Below are 20,036 nucleotides of genomic sequence, written 5' to 3' on the forward strand. Positions count from 1 at the left end.
GAAGCGTCCTCGCAAATCCACCTATCGTTTTGGCGGTTGACCTTTCTGTCCTGAATAAAGTTTTTCTCGTCGGTGAAGAACCGAAGATGATGGGCGCTCTCGTGCTTAATGTCGTTTAGCAGTGCTTGGCATTTGATTTTCCGGTTGACTTTCATGGCGTCCGTCAGCAATTGTCGCCTCCGTAGTACATACGATTTATAATATAGATCCTGGTGAACTGCACGACTCACTGTTGCACGATGTACGCCCATATCTTTGGCCAACTTTGCCATACTGGTTCCAGGACTCTGGTCAATCCGATCCTTTAACTGATCGATGAATTCACCAGTCCGCTTCCGGTCAGATCGCTTGCTGTGGCTTGCCCGGTCCGAAGTAACGTCGTCCTTGTTGTCCGCCTCTCGATAGGTTTTGGCTATCTCGTAAACTTGCGTTTTTGAGTAGCCAAACCAATCCACAATTTCCTTGGCAGTCTTCCCGGCGCGCAGTGATTCCAGGATCGCAGCTCTCCTGTCCTGTTCTTTGCTCATCTTTCCACTTTCACTTTATACGTTGTTTCACTGTCAAAGTACGCTTCTTAAGCTTTAATTAGAAACCTAGAACACAAAAATCCAATAACACATCACTTCACTATACCTATCTAAACTTTTTCCGGATTTACCCTCACGGCCCTGTATATTTACTTGTCACAATAAAAGTTTTTATAAATTATTTTTTTAAATAAAAGTAATACACTAACCTGGAAACTTCTTGTTGCATAAAATCTTAAGCAGATCAATAATTGTAAAACTGGAGAGATTGGTAAACCACGATTATTGATTTTTGCTAGTCCTTCCTCTACTAATGGTAAAATACCGTGTATTATGGACTCCTTCGAAAATCGAAATCTTTTTTTAAACTCTCGTTCGTTAAAAAATTCGAATGGATTTTCTGTATCACGAATGTAACGTTTCGGTGCACGTATCTGTTCATTTTCTTCATCTTCTTCAGCTTCTTCATTAAAAAAATTAATGTCTTGAAGGTTTAGATCTGGTAATCCACTTTGTTTACACAATTTTTTTTCTTCTTTTACACAATTTTATTTTCTTCCCTGCATGGACAGAAATGTAGCTTAGCGCATTACAATTTCCAATTTTTTAATGTTAAGCTCCGTGAAAAACAAAATACTATTCTAACCTCAAATTGTAAGATTTACGAATCTAAAAATATTATATTTACTATATTTTATAACACAAATCTGATTTCTATATCAGAAAATTATCCGTAAAAAAGTGAAGTATGTATTTTTTATTATATTAAGCAATAATAGAAAACATTTTTTAATTAAAAATTAATTTGAGGTTAGAATAGTACTCTGTTTTCCGTAAGTCACTTTGTTAGGAGCCTAGCCGTTAAAAATTAGGAAATTGGAACCTTCACTTCTGTTACTTTTTCGAAATGCCGTTTTCCGAAATTCTGACTGTCACAAGACATACCTTTACGATCCTTCAGCTCCTTGATGATTATACTTTCCCTTTCTCGTAGGCTCTACAGCTTTGCTTAAGTCGACTTCGACCTCGACTTGGCGAAGATCGTCTTGTTTAGCTGCACGTACGTCATACAAGACGTCTTATTACGACTATGAATTCATGACTAATAAGATAGTCTTAAGTCTGTTCTTATTTCAAATAAGATCTGTCTATGAATCGAGACAAGACCGAACAAGACGTTTCCAAACAAGATCGTCTTGGACAAGTCTTGACTTGAGATTTTACTCAAGTATTTGCTTGATTCATGACTATGAATCTAGAGGGCAACTTAAGACCGTATTTAAGACGATCTTGAAAATAAGTCACGACTATGAATACGGGCCTCAGTTCAGTATAAAAATACACACTCCGAGCAAGTGCGCCTAGTAACAAAAAGTTACCAGTCACTGGAACGGGGCGAGTGCACGCCAATCGAATTCGCTATCAGTCGTACGCTCTACACTCAATCGTACGCTCTACACTCAATTGTACGTTCGCACGACTGTACGCTAGCGTCATCAGTCGGCTGTCTCGCCAATTACATAACTCATACAACATGATAATGAAGTTTTAAAACGGAGGTAAGTCTTAAAACAGTAAATCTATAACAAAAAATTTTAGTGTATTTATATAACAAACTTTTTTTAGCCAATTATGAATACTTCAGAATTTTCACTGATAGTAGAAAATAACGTAAACAATGACAATAGAACGCTAATGCCCTCCAATTTGGAAAATTACAATATTTGCAACAAAATAATAAATAATAAAAGTCGAGATACAGAAGTAAGTCTTAAAACAGTAATTCTATAACAAAAAATTTTAATGTATTTTTATGACATAAATTTTTTTCAGATTACTTCTTCATGTATAAATTTAGAAAAAAATAAAACTCATTGTAAAGGATGTAAACAGACAATTTAAAACAAGCCTTAGTTAACAATGAAACGATAATCATTTCTAATGATGTAATGATAAAATATAATTTACCTTCTGATAAAATTGAATTACATTTTTATGAATTGATAAATATTCAAAAAAATTCTGAAATTTTTTTAACTAAATTAAAACAGATGATATTAAATGTAATAATTTTAATAGAATGAAAGTTAGAAAAGCATAACGTGTTTTTTCTAATGACTTGAGTAGCTCTTTTCAGTTATTAGCAGATGAAAATGATAAGCCTGAGTATGTCACTACTGCCTGGTTTGTTAGAATTGTATCTAAATGGTTTTCTCGTGTAACATCCAGACATTGCAAATTAGCTCTTGGCACAAAAAATGAAAATGTTTATAATAAAAATATTAATTTTTTAAATGAAATTATTGATATTTTTGCAAAATTAAAAACAGGCAAGGGAGATTTCAAACCGGTACAAAGAGGTATTATTATTAGTACAAAATTAATAATAGATTTAACGCAATATCTTATTAATCATAAAAATTTTAATTTATTTTAGTCGGTTCATTCAGGATTGTGTGAACGTCTCGGTTCATTCAGGATTGTGTAGAAAACCTCTTTTCACAAATTCGCCAAAAAAATATACCAAATCCGTTACAATTTACGAATGATTTAAAATTAATCTCTATCGTAATGTATATGAAACTATATAATAAATAATAGTAATTATGAAAATAATGATCAAGAATATCTTTCAGGATTTATTGAATATTCATCAGGAAAACAAGACAATGAACATGTGGTGGAATCGAATAATAATAACACTGTAGTTGATATTGATACAATTTTACCTTATAAAAGAATACAATAAAAAATTTCACAAGCGTTGAGTTAAATTCACTGTATAACATTGCTGAATATATTATAAGATCAATTATAAAAATATGTAAAACATGCATTGATTGTATAAACTCTGTAAAATCAGAATCTTTATTACAATATTCTTTTACGAAATATGTTCAATTTGAATGTTACAATAAGAGTTCATTATTTTTTGTAAACATTAAGACATTCAAAGCATTTATAATATTAGAAAAGATGTTCCGACATTATTGTAAATATTTTGATAATAACAATATTGATTAGAAGAATTTTTTAATTAATAAATTTAGTCAGGTTTTCGCAGATCATGTATTAAATTGTCATCAATTAGTTTTTAAAATAATTAAAAGATTTATATTATTCAGATTGAGGATAATGAACAAAAAAATGTTGATAATAATTGTAAGCGTTACGATAGTAAATCTATAGCTGTACACACATCTTTTAAATAAATTTTGCAAATTTGAAAGTGTTTGTAATTTCAACAATTATTTTTTTATTTTTATTTAAATATTACTCAAAATAATTTTTCTCTTAATTCATAAAGAGAACATTAAATATAAAAATTATTTCAACGTATATTATTTAGATTAATATACAAAACGAATTTGTAGTATTTTTTATAATATTTATTGATAAATATTACGTTTATTTAAAACAAAAAGAATAACTACAGTTTGAATTTAAGCGGGAGTTGATGAAAAATTTTAATCCAATCATAAGTGGCCCCTTGCTGGCCAGTCTCTTATTCTAGAGTCTCTACTTAACCCTTATGTGCACTCCCGGGTACCTAGGTACCCACCGGCGCACATTTCTTGAAAATTGTTTATGTTTCAGTGGAAATTTTTTTTTAATCAACCTGGATCGTTGCGTTTTGGCTATTTTTCTATTTAAATATGCTTCCAGATTTTATTTTTTTTATTAGAAATAAAGAAAATTATTGCTTCAATTTAAACAATTCGACAGGGACTCTCGGGGTACCCCGGTACCCATGCATAGAATTGTGTGATTTCTGTATAATTTCTTATTCAATCGTACAATTTTCATTTAGTATCATGACAGTGATGTTAAATAAATAAGAACACTTGTTTTTGAAACAAAATATTTAAATTTTTATTGAGTTAAGCCTGCCGCAGACGATACGTTTTTCCTTACTGGATTTCTAACTGGATTTCCTTACTTGCTACCATACGGGCAGCAGTACTGGCAGCGCTACTGGCCGTGGCTTCACACGATGCGAGATTTCGTGCGGGCTAAGCAATCGGAATTTGTTTGACAGAATTATGAATGAGATGGATGAGGTGGATGCGATTATTGCAACAGTGATACATCGTCGATAAAATTGCTCTTACATTATTTTTAGTTAGTGAAAAATTGCGACAACGAAATCAACATCGCCGACGTTTATGGAGTCGACAGTGGCTGCAAAGACGAGAGACTCACAATAGTGTTCTTACAATGTTATTTGAAGAATTTGGGTGAGTATAAAGTTTTGAATTTTTTCTAATATTTATTTTTATTATCTTATGTTATATTTTTATTCCTTGTTTATAGACCTGAAGATCCGAGATCTTTTCAAAATTTTACCAGAATGCAAGAAGAGGTTATGGAGGAGCTATTAAATCTTCTCATTCCATATATTGAAAAGAAAAACACCCCTGCCAGAAATTCCTGATAGATCCAAATAAAAAAAAACGTATCCGAATCTGTTTGGTTCAATATGTGCTTTTGAAATCGCAATTCCGGATACGTACAATCAACATTTGTACTGGAGCATACAAATACACAAGATATACGCAAATTCGGGTATAGTCACACTCATAACCTATCCGCATTAGCAAATAACGGCAAATATAAAAAGTATCCGCATTTATGCGTAATTACGATTTCAAATGCACATATTGAGCCTAACAGAAACGGATACACGAAATGTACGCAGATCCGAGAATATTCACATTCATTACCTATACGTAATTACGAATTACTACAGACATGAAAAGTATCTATATGTATATGTAATTACATTTTCTAATCTACCAAAAATTCCTATTAGAAACCGATAAATATGGATATGAAATTCACGCATCTAACATGCATATATATCAAGATATATTAGCCTATATTAAGAAATACGAATAGCCAATAGATGAGAATTCATCGTAATGAATTAGAAGGACCAGTATTTATTCGCATTACTTAATACATTACTTATACGCATTTGTACGAAAGATGTAGGTTTGTATCTGCAATGTACGACAAAAGCTTTGTCTGGATTTATTTGCATATACGTAATATATTGAATGTATTCTCTTGTCGGTTACTCCAAACTATTTATCAGGATTTATACGCATTTACTAACAGTATCCATAAGCAAAAAACTACACATTACATCGAGTATTTAAATCTATATACTCGCATTTCAAAAAACTTGTTTCGTACAAAATTTACTGGGACAGTAATAATTATTTTTCAATATATTTTTCTCTGAAATATGACATTAAAAGTGAGAGTACAATTGCAAAGATAACGCCAAAAGTTTTTTCGTCAAGTACGAGCGATCGAGAATCTGCTGAAATGGTCAGCAAGCGGAGGACGGCACCTCCCTATGCAGAAATTAAGCGCCTTATAGTATCAATCCAATACAACGTGACAAGGATTACCCACCTATGTGAACTTGTTGCTGCAAAGGAGATCTATGGCGCACTCTGCTATATCTACTCTTTGTAGTAGAAAAGTGGTTCTCAAGATCATTACTATATAGCAATATATAAACTCGTTTATGGTTACAACTTTTACTTGACGTCACCTTGATCAACATCTTTGTGATATTTTCAATTATTTATTTAAAGAAATAATTTAGAATAGTTGTAAAATATTCACAAAGTACAAGGAGTCTTCGATCTTTTAACGCTATCTAAGCTTTTTTCTCGTTTTTAACATCTACTATGCATGTGCAATAAAGTTATCTAAAAATCTGACGGATAAGTCAAAAGAAATCATTCAATCAATACTGATAAATGCTGAAATAACTGAAGCAACATCGGACTCAAATTTTGATATTGATTTCCGAGATATCTTTTTCTCTCTCTCTCTCTCTCTCTCTCCCTCTCTCTATTTGAAACAAAAGAAAAAAATTTGTTTAAAGATTTTACTTTCTAAATTATTTTTTACGTTTTTCTTTTCATTTATTTACTTCTACTTCGAAGTACACAACATAAAATTACTTTATTTTCTTTATTTTTTTTTTAAATAATGTAATGTAACATATATAACATAAAAAATATAACATATATAACAAAAAAATAACGCCCGTGTCACCTCCACGCGGTACACCTTGGATAACGCGCCGGCGATACTTAACCCTTAAACATATAAGTGGGTGTGTGTGTGTGTGTGTGTGTGTGTGTGTGTGTGTGTGTGTGTGTGTGTGTGTGTGTGTGTGTGTGTGTGTGTGTGTGTGTGTGTGTGTGTGTGTGTGTGTGTGTGTGTGTGTGTGTGTGTGTGTGTGTGTGTGTGTGTGTGTGTGTGTGTGTGTGTGTGTGTGTGTGTGTGTGTGTGTGTGTGTGTGTGTGTGTGTGTGTGTGTGTGTGTGTGTGTGTGTGTGTGTGTGTGTGTGTGTGTGTGTGTGTGTGTGTGTGTGTGTGTGTGTGTGTGTGTGTGTGTGTGTGTGTGTGTGTGTGTGTGTGTGTGTGTGTGTGTGTGTGTGTGTGTGTGTGTGTGTGTGTGTGTGTGTGTGTGTGTGTGTGTGTGTGTGTGTGTGTGTGTGTGTGTGTGTGTGTGTGTGTGTGTGTGTGTGTGTGTGTGTGTGTGTGTGTGTGTGTGTGTGTGTGTGTGTGTGTGTGTGTGTGTGTGTGTGTGTGTGTGTGTGTGTGTGTGTGTGTGTGTGTGTGTGTGTGTGTGTGTGTGTGTGTGTGTGTGTGTGTGTGTGTGTGTGTGTGTGTGTGTGTGTGTGTGTGTGTGTGTGTGTGTGTGTGTGTGTGTGTGTGTGTGTGTGTGTGTGTGTGTGTGTGTGTGTGTGTGTGTGTGTGTGTGTGTGTGTGTGTGTGTGTGTGTGTGTGTGTGTGTGTGTGTGTGTGTGTGTGTGTGTGTGTGTGTGTGTGTGTGTGTGTGTGTGTGTGTGTGTGTGTGTGTGTGTGTGTGTGTGTGTGTGTGTGTGTGTGTGTGTGTGTGTGTGTGTGTGTGTGTGTGTGTGTGTGTGTGTGTGTGTGTGTGTGTGTGTGTGTGTGTGTGTGTGTGTGTGTGTGTGTGTGTGTGTGTGTGTGTGTGTGTGTGTGTGTGTGTGTGTGTGTGTGTGTGTGTGTGTGTGTGTGTGTGTGTGTGTGTGTATTCAATTGTCTAACTCATCCTCCAAAGATGCTGAAACATAAACGATGAAAAAATTATTTACATATGTATACCTTATCAGCGCGTAATAATATTTAATATTGCATAATATACTAGATACATTCTTAGAATATTAAATGTAATATTCTAATTATTATAATATTATATTAAATAATAATAAATAATATTCTTTAAATATTAATGTAAATAATAATTTATATCTTGATTAATATGTTCTGCATAATTTATGTCTTGATTATAATGTTCTTCACAAGTTTCTATGTCGATATCTTGATTAAAATGGGATTGTTTTGAATTGCCAGAAAATCCAGCGAGTGTGGGTGATGTGTTCTCATTTGTAAGTTGTACTTCTACTGAACATATGTAACGTATTAATAAAATCTATACATATATGTAATGCTTTCAATTTGTATAATAAGTAACGAATAAAATAAATGTGATATGATTCGATATATATTTTTATTACTTTTGAAATCTCTTTATGCTTTACTATCCTTCTTTACTGTATCATTATTACAATTGTACAGCATGTTTATTTTATACCTTTTGCGTTATTCGCACATAACTTGGTCCACCTCCAACGCGTAGCAGAAGAAACCATTTTTTTTTTAAATGTAGAACTCAAGAACAACTTGTTAATTTTTTTCTGTGGTCTTTCATCAGAATTGTCGAGAATTTCGACCTAGCAAGCAAATTAGTCTGAGGTAATAATTAAAGACTTTCTGCGCAATACAAATAATATCGACGAAAAGTTCATGAGTATCATAACATTTTTCATGTACTGAAAGTGCGAGTTTCTTGCACGTTCAATGAAACACTCGCGACTTGATGGGACCGTATAGTAATATGGAATTTTGAAATTTCTGGAAACGTGCTTAAAAGTGCGCACTAGTTCTTCCAATGAAAAACGCTATCAGTGTCGGATTAACTTGTTTGGGGTTATTTTTCAACCACTTAAAATATTTCGAACTGAATATTTCGGGCTGAAGTATTTCGAACGCTCTCTTACACATGATTCATCTGAATAAACTTTTTTTAGAAGTTATCTGTATTAGATTAATATAAAAATTAATTTTCTCGAGATTTTATTTTTTAAAATATCTTATTTATTTTGACTCGTGTACGAAAAAACAAAAATACGAAAATTGAAAGATATAAATAGAAGATATGAAGAGTATCTCAAAATGTTTTTTTTATACATTTTAAAGCAGAAAATTAATCGATAATATCGTTGTAATTTAAACTGGACTATAATCCGTTCAACCCATGCTTTAATCTGGCACTACTTGGCATGTTCAAAATGTTTCATATATTATTATAAGGTTTTCAATTCCTATTTAAATAAATGGTAATCAATCGGTAAACGGCCGCAGTCAAAGAATCGGATTGAAATTCATGTTTATGATTTTTAAATGTGGTTTTTATTTTCAAACTTTTTATTGAAATTTACATTTTTACATTTTAATATTTAATTAAATAATTTGTAATTTCACATATTTTACCCATTCGGAAACTTTCCTCGATCCATTTACATTTAACGATTTTTATACATATTTGGTTTTGAAATTGTGCTTTTATGTTTTTTACAATTGTCTCATCATTATCTTCTATAAAGACATGCGTAATGGAATTGTCAATTTTATATTTAATTATACCAGCCATAAATCTGAATTTAAATTGAGCATAACACGACTGATTTTGAAAGAATCCAATTATTCCTCTAAATATTGAATAAGGCGATGTACCTCCAAATAATGCCTTATCCATTTCTTTTTTCTGCTCTATGGTCAACTGCACCGCATTCTAAATAATTTGCAAAATTAAATTAGTACGATACTTTTTTTAAATTTTTTCTTTGTTTTATTAAAATAATTCTACTCGGTTTTTTAAATTTTTTGAAAAAACGGAATTTTTTTCTGCAACGTTGATATTCTATAACTAAAAACAAATTCTGCCTTAATCCGGCACTAATTGGCATGTTCAAAATTTTTCATATATTATTATAAGGTTTTTAATTCCTATTTAAATAAATGGTCGCCTCTAAAAATTTGCCGCCCTGGGCTATAGCCCATTCAGCCCATGTCTTAATCCGACACTAATTGGCGTGCTTGAAATATCCCATATATTATTAAGGTTTTTAATTCCTATTTATAATTTTTTAATTCCTATTAATACGATCTAATTTATTTAAATAAATAAATTAGATTGTATTATGATTTTCTATTCTCTATTCTCGTTTTATATTGTTTACTATATAATTTGTAACGAAACGCCTAGATAGGCGCGAATTGTCGTCGACCAGTACAGCTGTACTCGATCGACCTCGGTACATCGACGCACTCGCTCGCCTGCCGGCATCGGTATTAACCGCGCTGCGGGCGGATCCCGATAGCACACGGGACCAATAGCACACCACCACTCATAGCGGCCGATGCCTAGAGTTTTTCCGTTAGTTGGGTTAGATAAGTCAAGATGATTGGTTGGTGGGCTATCGCACCGTGAGCTATCGGAGCCCGTCCACGCGCCGCGCAACGAAGAACGACGTACGGATCCGTACCTCGCGACTCGCTGCCGCTATGCCCGCGTGTGCCCCCGCCGGACCAAGAAACTCACGCGCGCCTGCCGACGAACCGTAAACACCGAGTAAACAAATACGCGAGAATCGCTAGCCGAGGATTAGCTAATCCACCTCGCGATAAACACCAGCGCGCCTCTAGGCCAAGGACCGAATCCCGCGCACTGAGATTCTAATTCAGCCCGCGAATTATGCAGCACCGCCATCCGTATTCAGTCGTAATTGTCATCGTGTGGTCGAAACCGCTCCGCGGTCCGTATTTGTTGTCCCGCCGGAATTAAACGCACACCGTAATTTGTCCCGTCCGTCGTGTGCAAGTCTCCGTCATCTCTCTAAGATACATCGATTAAATGACTCGTCTCGTTCGCCGTATGCAAGTTTCCGTCATCGTTGTAAAATACGTCGATTCAATTCTTGTTATGCTTTTTCTCTAATAAATTCTATTCAGTTCTTTTCCACCAACAATGCTCGTCTAACACTCTCTCTGCGATCCTTCACTCTCTCGTCCTCCGACCGACCCCGTCCATGCGCGAAGCGGGGTTGTTTTTCAAATTATTGAAAAAAAATTTTTGTTCAGATTTAAAATAATATTACTATTTTACTAACCTTGAACTGTTTTTTTCGAGGTTCATCGTCGGTTGATTCCGCCGATGTGGCCGACTGTAACATCTTTTTTGGTGGAATTTTAATTCTTGTTTCTGACATTCGAATTTTTAGTTCTTCCTTCGATTCTGTAAAGTATAAAATATATAAATACATGTCAAAAAAAATTTCGAGTATTATATTTTTCACAAATGTTGTGACGAGTAATCTGAAGTTCATAATATTTTCCCGTTGAATCGATTGGCGCAATCAGTTTTCCTCTACAATTAATTTTTAATAATTTTTTTATAACAATTATAATTATAATATTGACTTTTACAGCGTAGTCTTCATGGCAATAATGTTTTTTCATGCTCCGGTACTATTTTTAATTGTTATTTTTTTAATATCTTTACTAATCTGGCCATGAACACAGGAACAGGTTTTAATTATTAATATAAATCTTAGGTTATTTTTATAAATCTCAGGTTATTTTTTATTTTAGTTATTTTTTTAAATCTTAGGTTCGAATCCCGGTGCCAATGTGTTTTCAAAAATTTGTAAAATAATGCGTAAAAAAAATAGAATCTTATATGTAAAACAGTGAATATAGATTAAGCTAGAATAATAAAATCTGTTATAATAAAATGTGTTCCTTTTTTGAAAACCGCATTTGATCAAATATATGCCAACTCTTATTGAATTTATTTGAAATTTAGTGCAAGGCTGTGTCCATAATAAAACATTTCACAGCGCTCACAAATTTGTAATTATTATTAATAAAATACTTACCTCCTGTATTGGTGATAATTGCCGAACACATCGGAATGCAGCCACACTTTATAAAATATTTTTGCCATTTTGGCTTTTTCTTACTAAATTTAACTATTTTATCCGTATGCACGACATCGTGCTGTTTATATGTTTTGCATGATGATGACGTGAACACGATGGACGCGTACATTTTTACAATTATCACTTATAAAATTAATCCGCAGACTTTTCAGATATATCTGAATCGTTGCTCTGTGTGCGCGGTGAATGTAGTGCTGATTGACATCTGTTTCACGATTCACGGTTTATCTCGTTTCCAAGAGCCAGTGCTGTAATTAAGGCTGCGTTCCAAAATTTACTGTCAGAAAAATTGCAATTAATATTGCCTGACAATAAAATAGAATAAAATTTAAAAGTGAAAAAAAGAAAGCAAAATTAAAGAATCACTTCTTCTGACTCCAAAAAATAGGCGTAATTCAAGAGAGTGTAACTTAGTAAAAAATAATCGTGAAAAAATGTCAAAAAAAGCATTTTAAAGCTTAAATTTGTTACGAATTTTGCGAGTTTATTTGACGCGAATTAAAAATCGCACGCAAATGCAATTTATAGCGTTTGAAAGCGTGAATCTTTACCTTTAATTTGCGCACTTGTTGAGCATGATACAATTTTTATTCAACATTTTGCTTATAAACGCATGTAAGTACGGAAGATCTGTTGTATTTTGCGAATAGTTTCAAATAACGGACATCCTCTATCTTTGTACAGGTAAAGAAAGAAAAATCACGTATTCGCGAATGCTGATACGGTTTGCAACATCATAAGTGCGTAAAAATGCGGGTCAACTTTGTGTACGTACATTCGAATGTACGTACAGATCCGTGTAACAAATCGCCTATGTAATTGGCAGATTTACACTCATACATTTCCTGTAAATAAACGCATATAAATGCGGACATAAGATAAACGCATATAAGTACGGATAGAAGATCTGTTGTATTTTGCGGATGATTTCAAATAGCCGGAATCCTTTATCTTTGTGCAGGTAAAGAAAGAAAAATCACGTTTTCGCGAATGCTGATACGGTTCGCAATATCATGAGTGCGTAAAAATGCGGGTCAACTTTGTATTCGAAGGTACGTACAGATCCGTGTAACAAATCGCCTATGTAATTGGCAGATTTACGCTTATAAATTTCCTGTAAGTAAATGCATATAAATGCGGATAAAACATAAACGCATATAAATACGAATAGAAGATCTGTTATATTTTGCGGATGATTTCAAATAGCCGGAATCCTTTATCTTTGTGCAGGTAAAGAAAGAAAAATCACTTATTTGCGAATGCTGATACGGTTCGCAATATCATGAGTGCGTAAAAATGCGGGTCAACTTTGTATTCGAAGGTACGTACAGATCCGTATAACAGATCGCCTATGTAATTGGCAGATTTACGCTCATAAATTTTCTGTAAGTAAATGCATATAAATGCGGATAAAACATAAACGCATATAAGTACCGATAGAAGATCTGTTGTACTTTGTGGATTATTTCATGTATTTGACAATGTACCGCATTTACAGAGACATACCCACATATTCTTTATTCACAAGTATCAATAAATACCAGTACACCCAATTTATACGAATAAATCCGGACAAAGTTTCTGTTGTAAATTGCTGAAAAAAATAAACCTAGATTTATCGTATAAATGCATATTTATTTTGTGTTTGGTAATGCGTATGCGTGCACATAATTCCGACTGATTATGATAAAATCTGATAGAATATCTATTCGCATTTGCAGATAGATCTCTTTACTGATAGATGCGAATAAAAGCTTACAGGATTTTGTACCGACATTTTTCTCGATGCGGATATATCCTAACATATGCAGGTTTATTCTCATAGATACGGATAAATTTCATATCCGTATCATTCAGTTGCAATCAGTAATTTCCGGCAGGGACAGTAATGAGAGAAGCAATTTCTCCTCGGATGAGACTGATTGCTACGCTTCGATATTTGGCAACTGGCAATTTGTTTCAAGATCTTGCGTACTCTACAAGAATTGCCCCAAATACTCTGTCGCAAATCATATCAGAAACTTTACAAGCCATTATTATAGTGCTGGATAAAAAAGTAATACCCTTTCCATCTAAGCCTGAAGAATGGGAAATTGTAGCTAATAGATTTGAAACTATGTGGCAATTTCCTCATTGCGTAGGTGCTGTAGACGGAAAACATATTTTATTTCGTCCTCCACGCTCTGATGGATCTAAATATCGTAATTACAAGGGAAAAGACAGCATCATTCTTTTAGCTTTAGTAGACGCAAATTATAAATTTATTTTTGTAGACGTTGGTAAAAATAGTCGCTCACATGACTCTGCTGTATTTCGCGAAAGTTTGTTAGGTGTAAAACTAAAGGAAAACACTTTCAATTTGCCACAACCAAAGACTCTATTGAATTTTAATTTAAAAATGCCATATGTAATTGTAGGAGACGATGCCTTTTCTTTGCATACAAATTTAATGAAACCATATCCTGATCGTAGCTTGACAGAAAACAGACGAATATTCAATTATAGATTAAGTAGAGCACGAAGAATTGTTGAGAATGCATTCGGCATTCTGGCGAATAGATTCAGAGTTCTTCTAAATCCCATACCACTATCTGTAGAAAAAGTAGAAACTATAACATATGCATGTGTGCTTCTTCATAATTTCCTATTAAGTAACGTTATATACCCTCTGAATATAGATCAGAAAATTCAAAAACACCTGAATCAGGATTATGTAGTGTGAATCAACAAAGGAGAAATCGTTCATCTGTTGTGGCTGGAGAAATAAGAAACATGTTTACTGAATATTTTAATACAACTGGTGCTGTCCCATGGCAGTACTCTGCTATAGAAAAAGGAAATTAATTATTTTTAATAAAAAAATCTGTAATTGTGTCGAAAATTGTAAAAATATTAACTTAAAATTACGTAAAACGATATTTAAAAAATAAAATAGACATTTTTCTTCCCTTGAAATTAATTCCACTCCGAGTATGACATTTCCAGGCAGTTTTTAACAAAATAGTTTTTTTCGAAATTATCTTATTATTTATAAAATTATTTTATTAATAAGGATATATACATTTGTTCAGGACCATCATATCTTTATATCTGATATTATCATCATATCTGATATTTATTTGAATAAAAAAATACATATATATTACACACATCTTTTAAAATAACACGTACATTAGAAAAAAAATCTTTAAAAGGAAAACATTATTCAAAAAAAGAATTATCTTTTGCTCCCAAATCAAATAATTTATAAATTACGCTGTGGTCGCACGGTTATTAATATAAAAATAAATACATAATCGGTTTACGTAACATTCAAGACCAGAGGAGAACCAATTACATCTTTAATTTGCGCATTTAAAAATCAACATTCACAGCTAAATGTCGTTGTATTTGTTCCTTATATACGTAAGAAAATCGATGCGACGATAAAAGTAACTATTTCTCAATTGTAGAAAATTTTCCGCCGACAATTCGCAATTTTACAACAAATATATAGTTTACGACTTTGCAGGAATAAATTGATAAATAAAAATAAAAATATTATTATCATGACATCTTTGCTAGAGGTATGTGAATCAAGCATTTGTGAAATTGAATTTTTGATAACATATGTATTGAAAACAAATAAATTTTTTAGAGAATTATCTTTTGCTCTCTGTAAATAACACATATATATTAAAAACAAATAAATCTTTACATATACATTAGAAAATCTTTAAAAAGAAAACATTATAAGAAAAAAGAATTATCTCTGCTCCCTGTAATCTTCAGTGCTAGCATTTATAACAATTTCAACCAACTTATTCATTACTTGAAATTGAAAACTTTCATTTTTAAAACGTTTTAATATTGATCTTATAAATGCCATGCACGTATCCACAGGATCTAACACATTTGAAGTATTATTTGTTGGGGTTTCTGTTCGCTGTACTGTTATGGGTTGCTTAATCGATTGTGCTAATGCTTCAATAGCTCCAGCATAAACTGTGTCAGTATCTACTTTACGCTTCTTTGTGGTTTGGATTGTCGGAGATGGACTGATAGAAGATGGGCGAGTACGATTGTTAATACCTAATGAAGATGCAATAGAATTCGCTGGACTAATAGAAGGAGATGGGCGAGGAATATTGACAAAGGAGTTTTACTTCTCTCAGGAATTCTATTAAAAATTCTATCAATGCTTTCAGGACTTTTAACCGGGACACAAGAACTGATAACTGGTGAGGCTTGGTTGTTGACTGATTCTATAACTTCTGATGAATCAATGAAAGAAATTGATTCGTTTGTCGATTCATCAATAAAATTCCTGAACTCTTCATCCAACCATTCTTCAGCATAGGTATGTGTTTCAGGCAATTGTTGAATATCTGTTTCTTCGTCCTAAGTAAATAATTTATAAACAATATAAAAAATAATTACTTTTTATTAAGCGTACAATAAAATTTTGATAATTTTGGTATTTAAAATATAAAAATAATTTGTAGTAATACAGAAATCATTTAATTTAAAATAGCGTTTTACCTTATTTAAAGTAGATATAAATAATGTTTCAGAATTTTTTTCTATAGAATTTCTGCTTTTCCGGGATGTAAAATAACTTTCTAAAAATAATAAATGCTCAAAGTACCAGAGATTCGGTTTGTATACCTGTAAATATTTTATAAGACATACTTAAATTTAGTAAAAATAAAAAAAAATTATTAAGTAAATTTTTAAGACAGTTGTAAGAGTTATAAGAGGGCTACATTTTTACACTTACATCATTAGTACCAATTCCAGATTTTATTGACGATTTTACTTTTGCATTTTCGACATTAAATTGATTTCGCAAATTGTAAAATTTTGTTGCACACTCTTTTTCTGTGGTTCCAGGTCTAATCATTGAAACAGCGGTACACACATTCTTTAATGCTTCATTTCTACTCTGTTTGTTATGATAATTTGGTGTGTTTACCGCATATAAACACGGTTCCTCTTTGTAGGCCTCTATTAAACATAGAATACTTTCTTTAGACCATTTTGAAGCTTTTTCTTTTTTGCATGAGGTCATGTTTGCGAAGTGAATTTGTTTAAACTTTGACAACTCCACTCCACTCCACTCCAGATTACTCCCTTGAGAGAAGTACAGGGGCAAGTAGACAATGCACCAAAGCAGAAAAACTTGAATAGCAAAGTGAAATATTACTGTGGGAGACGATTTAGCCACGAAACAATATATTATTCTAGCTTTCGAGGCTCAGAACGTAAAAACCAAAATAGTCGTGTCCGGCGGCCGATTGTGATGCAATAACAGGTTCAAAAATATAAACGAATATATAAACGAAGCGAACCAAACTTGAAGATGCCTAACTGCCTAACGGACTCAACTTTGACAACATGTGACAACACTTCGACAGTATAACCTGGTATAACCCAGTATAACCTATACAGACTGCGTCCTGATTGGCTCTCACAATAAACCAGTACAGAATCACTTAAGAAAAATAGGACATGTTCTATTTCAAAAATCCAGTACGCGAGCCAGTAGCGTAGCCCGTAAGCTACCCATTTTCACTTGATCTACGGGAGCACGTAAGACTGCCAGTATAGGAGCACGTAAGCAATCCCGTAAGAAAAAACGTATCGTCTGCGGCAGGCTTTATTTACTTATTCAGCGCATTCTTTACATTGAGTCATCGTTTCCGCATGCTCATCACATACGGGTTTGCCACAAACTACACAAGATTTTCTAGTTTTCCTACGTTTTTTTATTGTTTGTTTATATGATGGAAAACCTGTGAAAATCGCTTCTCGCATCTCAGCTTCCGTACCATCACGCCGGAAATGGCGCATCGCGCAACGCGCAATATTACTCGAAGGGCCGAACTTTGCGTACGAGAACGAGGACGGCACTTCGGACAATTCTTGCATTAAAAATGCAAGAAAGTAGATTAGGCCTACTGGGGATACCACTTAAAAAAAACGCATCATGCTATCTACCGCAAGGTGATGTGGAAATGATAGCACTTTATCATTTTCTTACCACAGCGCAAAAAATTACTTCTTAAATCGCGCGTATCTGTCACGCGTTGTTTATGCATGTATGTGTGTATACACACATTTGTAATGAAAAGAGATACATTTCCGTATTTAGATATTGTATTAAAAAATTTCATTTCATAAGAAAACGAGCAGCTCAGAGCGACGATCTAGCACCGCTCGCCGCTCGCGAGTACCCATTGCTACTTCTCCCTCCTTACCGCGCCGCTCGCAGGCCGCAGTTATTGCTGCTTTTCCCTCTTCACCGCACAGCGCCGCGCCTACAGCCGCGGCTGCCTACGTCTCGGCGACCGGCGGGCGGTCCTTGCGCGCGGTGATACGCGCTTATTCGCAGATTTTATTAATTTTTTTTCGTTAACTATGACAAATATTAAAACATGGTAAACGACTTTTCTGCTCAGTTTTACTTGATCTACAAATCCACGAAACCACGGACTGTAATTACCTGACACCCTGTATTTGTTTTTCTTTAAAGTGCCAACGATTGTTAGATTCCATGAGAGCAAATGCTTAGCGAGCGGCAATGATGTAAAGAAATTGTCCATGCAAATGTTTCTACCGGATCCTCTGTATAAAACTGCGAGCTTTTTCACTCTGGTTTACCTCACGTACATTCCCCGTTTTGCCAGTATAAATCAAGCCCTTCAGCGGGTAAGAGTTTTCCGCGTCACACATCCACCAAACTTTATTCCATATTTAGCTGGTTTCGATGGGATGTATTGTGTGAACTTTCTACCTCGAAAAGGAAAAAGTTGCTCGTCAATTGTTAAATTTTCTGTAGGCCTGTATGTACATCGTACCTAAATTTGCATTCAGCATATTCCATAGATCGCGTATAGGAGCAGCTTTATCTTCACGCAGGCATTGTTGACGCGTATTGAAATCATCAAAACATATAAAACGTAAAATTGATTTGAAACGATTTATTCCCATAGTTGCGCGATATAGAGGATATGAAGATGATTTCCACATTTCACTTACGTGATCGGTACTGGAATTATTTGCACCGGCACATATCAAAATACCTAAAAATGCATACATTTTGCGCGATGTTACATTTTTCCATATGCTCGTTTTCGAGATGTTTGTTATTGTACTCTTCATATACTGTTAATGCTTTCTTGTTCGTACAACGAACAATTATATCAATCATTTCATTTGACATGATCTGTTTGAAAGTATCGCAGATCGATAAAGTCTCTGTGCTTCTATGTGCACCAGCTCTTTGCCTAACAATATTCCTAACGGCAGCTCGATGTTGCAGTGAAGGTACTTTGCTCCAAACTGTCCTGTCTTTAGCCACAAAAGTTGTATTGATTTCCTCCGAAAAAATAGGTAATAATTAGACAGATAAATAATTTGTTATTATGTGTGCATATATTTTTTAAAATTTATAATTTATAAAATATGCAAATTAAAATACCTCTAATATATATATATATAACAAAAATGGGTGTTTTCCAGCTACGACACAAGTCGACACTGTGTAACGCAGTGTCCATTAGTGTGAGCGAGACAAGTAAAATTTTCTCTCTTGGAGCTGGAAAGCAGTGTCAAGGCTGGGACACATAAAAAAAACTTAAGCAGTAAGCGAATTAGCCGCTTACGTACGCAGTAGCAAATCCAACACGTTGAATTTCTTACTGCGTACTTTCTTACTACGTCTTACTACCCCTTGCCTCCCCCCGCGACGACGATAGGAAATAATCGAGGATCGCGAGAACGAATCTGCTCATCTGGATACGTCCTCGCGATGCTCGATAGTTTTCGATCGTCGTCGAGGGAGAAGGCAAGGGATTCCGTTTGAAACGCGCTCGCCCCCCCCCCGGCCCTCTGTCCCATCGTACTTACATCCATTTTGAAGTGTCGCTTTCTTCTTTTTCTTACGGTCATTGGCACCCGTTGCCGATTGTGATGCAATCGACGGGCGAACACGTCAGAACTTGTATGCAACCTCAAACGGACTCAAGCTGACTTTGCACCATACCACTAAGTCCACTAACTGCCACTGACTGCCACGATTTGCTGCGTAGCTAGCTTTATAACCGTGGGGTATACCCCCTCTATTTAGCGTTGTGAGTTTTAACCAATCTCTTTGATTTTAATCCAGATTTGTCGCCATTTGCCGGAATCGTCCAATTAAAACGGACGACGATATGTAATTGCGATACCACCATCGCGAGTCTGGAGAAATAAAAAATGTATTCGACACTCGAATTGTTCGCTAACTCGAATACGTAAAGAGCCTAAGCTGAAAGATTGACTTGTAATTTTAATACAAGTTCTCTGGCTTAAATCTTTGTCTTTAGTAACGCACAATAACTGTCTCGTGTCTCCAGTTTTAAGTTACGAAC

The 20,036-nt window shown here is 34.2% G+C and overlaps 1 protein-coding gene and 2 long non-coding RNA genes across 3 annotated transcripts; 2 read left to right on the forward strand and 1 right to left on the reverse strand.

The window, feature by feature from the left end:
• Positions 1-1,854: 1,854 nt before the first annotated feature.
• On the forward strand, positions 1,855-3,756 carry LOC113005350. Its single transcript, XR_003269446.2, has 4 exons — positions 1,855-2,086; positions 2,154-2,291; positions 2,361-2,887; positions 2,965-3,756. It is a non-coding gene; the product is annotated as an uncharacterized LOC113005350 (long non-coding RNA).
• Positions 3,757-3,947: 191 nt separating this feature from the next.
• On the forward strand, positions 3,948-5,316 carry LOC113005351. Its single transcript, XR_003269447.2, has 2 exons — positions 3,948-4,765; positions 4,842-5,316. It is a non-coding gene; the product is annotated as an uncharacterized LOC113005351 (long non-coding RNA).
• Positions 5,317-14,850: 9,534 nt separating this feature from the next.
• Positions 14,851-17,106, reverse strand: LOC113004674. Its single transcript, XM_039447257.1, has 2 exons — positions 16,403-17,106; positions 14,851-16,290 (listed from the first exon to the last, which is right to left on the reverse strand). The coding sequence occupies exons 1-2, from the start codon at positions 16,691-16,693 to the stop codon at positions 16,069-16,071; spliced, it is 513 nt and encodes a 170-aa protein (XP_039303191.1). The 5' UTR covers positions 16,694-17,106; the 3' UTR covers positions 14,851-16,068.
• Positions 17,107-20,036: the final 2,930 nt, after the last annotated feature.

This window comes from Solenopsis invicta, chromosome 3 (assembly GCF_016802725.1).
Source record: "Solenopsis invicta isolate M01_SB chromosome 3, UNIL_Sinv_3.0, whole genome shotgun sequence".
Classification (NCBI taxonomy): domain Eukaryota; kingdom Metazoa; phylum Arthropoda; class Insecta; order Hymenoptera; family Formicidae; genus Solenopsis; species Solenopsis invicta.

Excerpts from the sequence above, each read along its gene's own strand:
- LOC113004674 (XM_039447257.1), bottom strand. The coding sequence starts at position 16,693 with ATGACCTCATGCAAAAAAGAAAAAGCTTCAAAATGGTCTAAAGAAAGT. Across the intron at positions 16,291-16,402 it reads CTGGAATTGGTACTAATGAT|GTATACAAACCGAATCTCTG; the intron begins GTAAGTGTAAAA and ends AAATATTTACAG.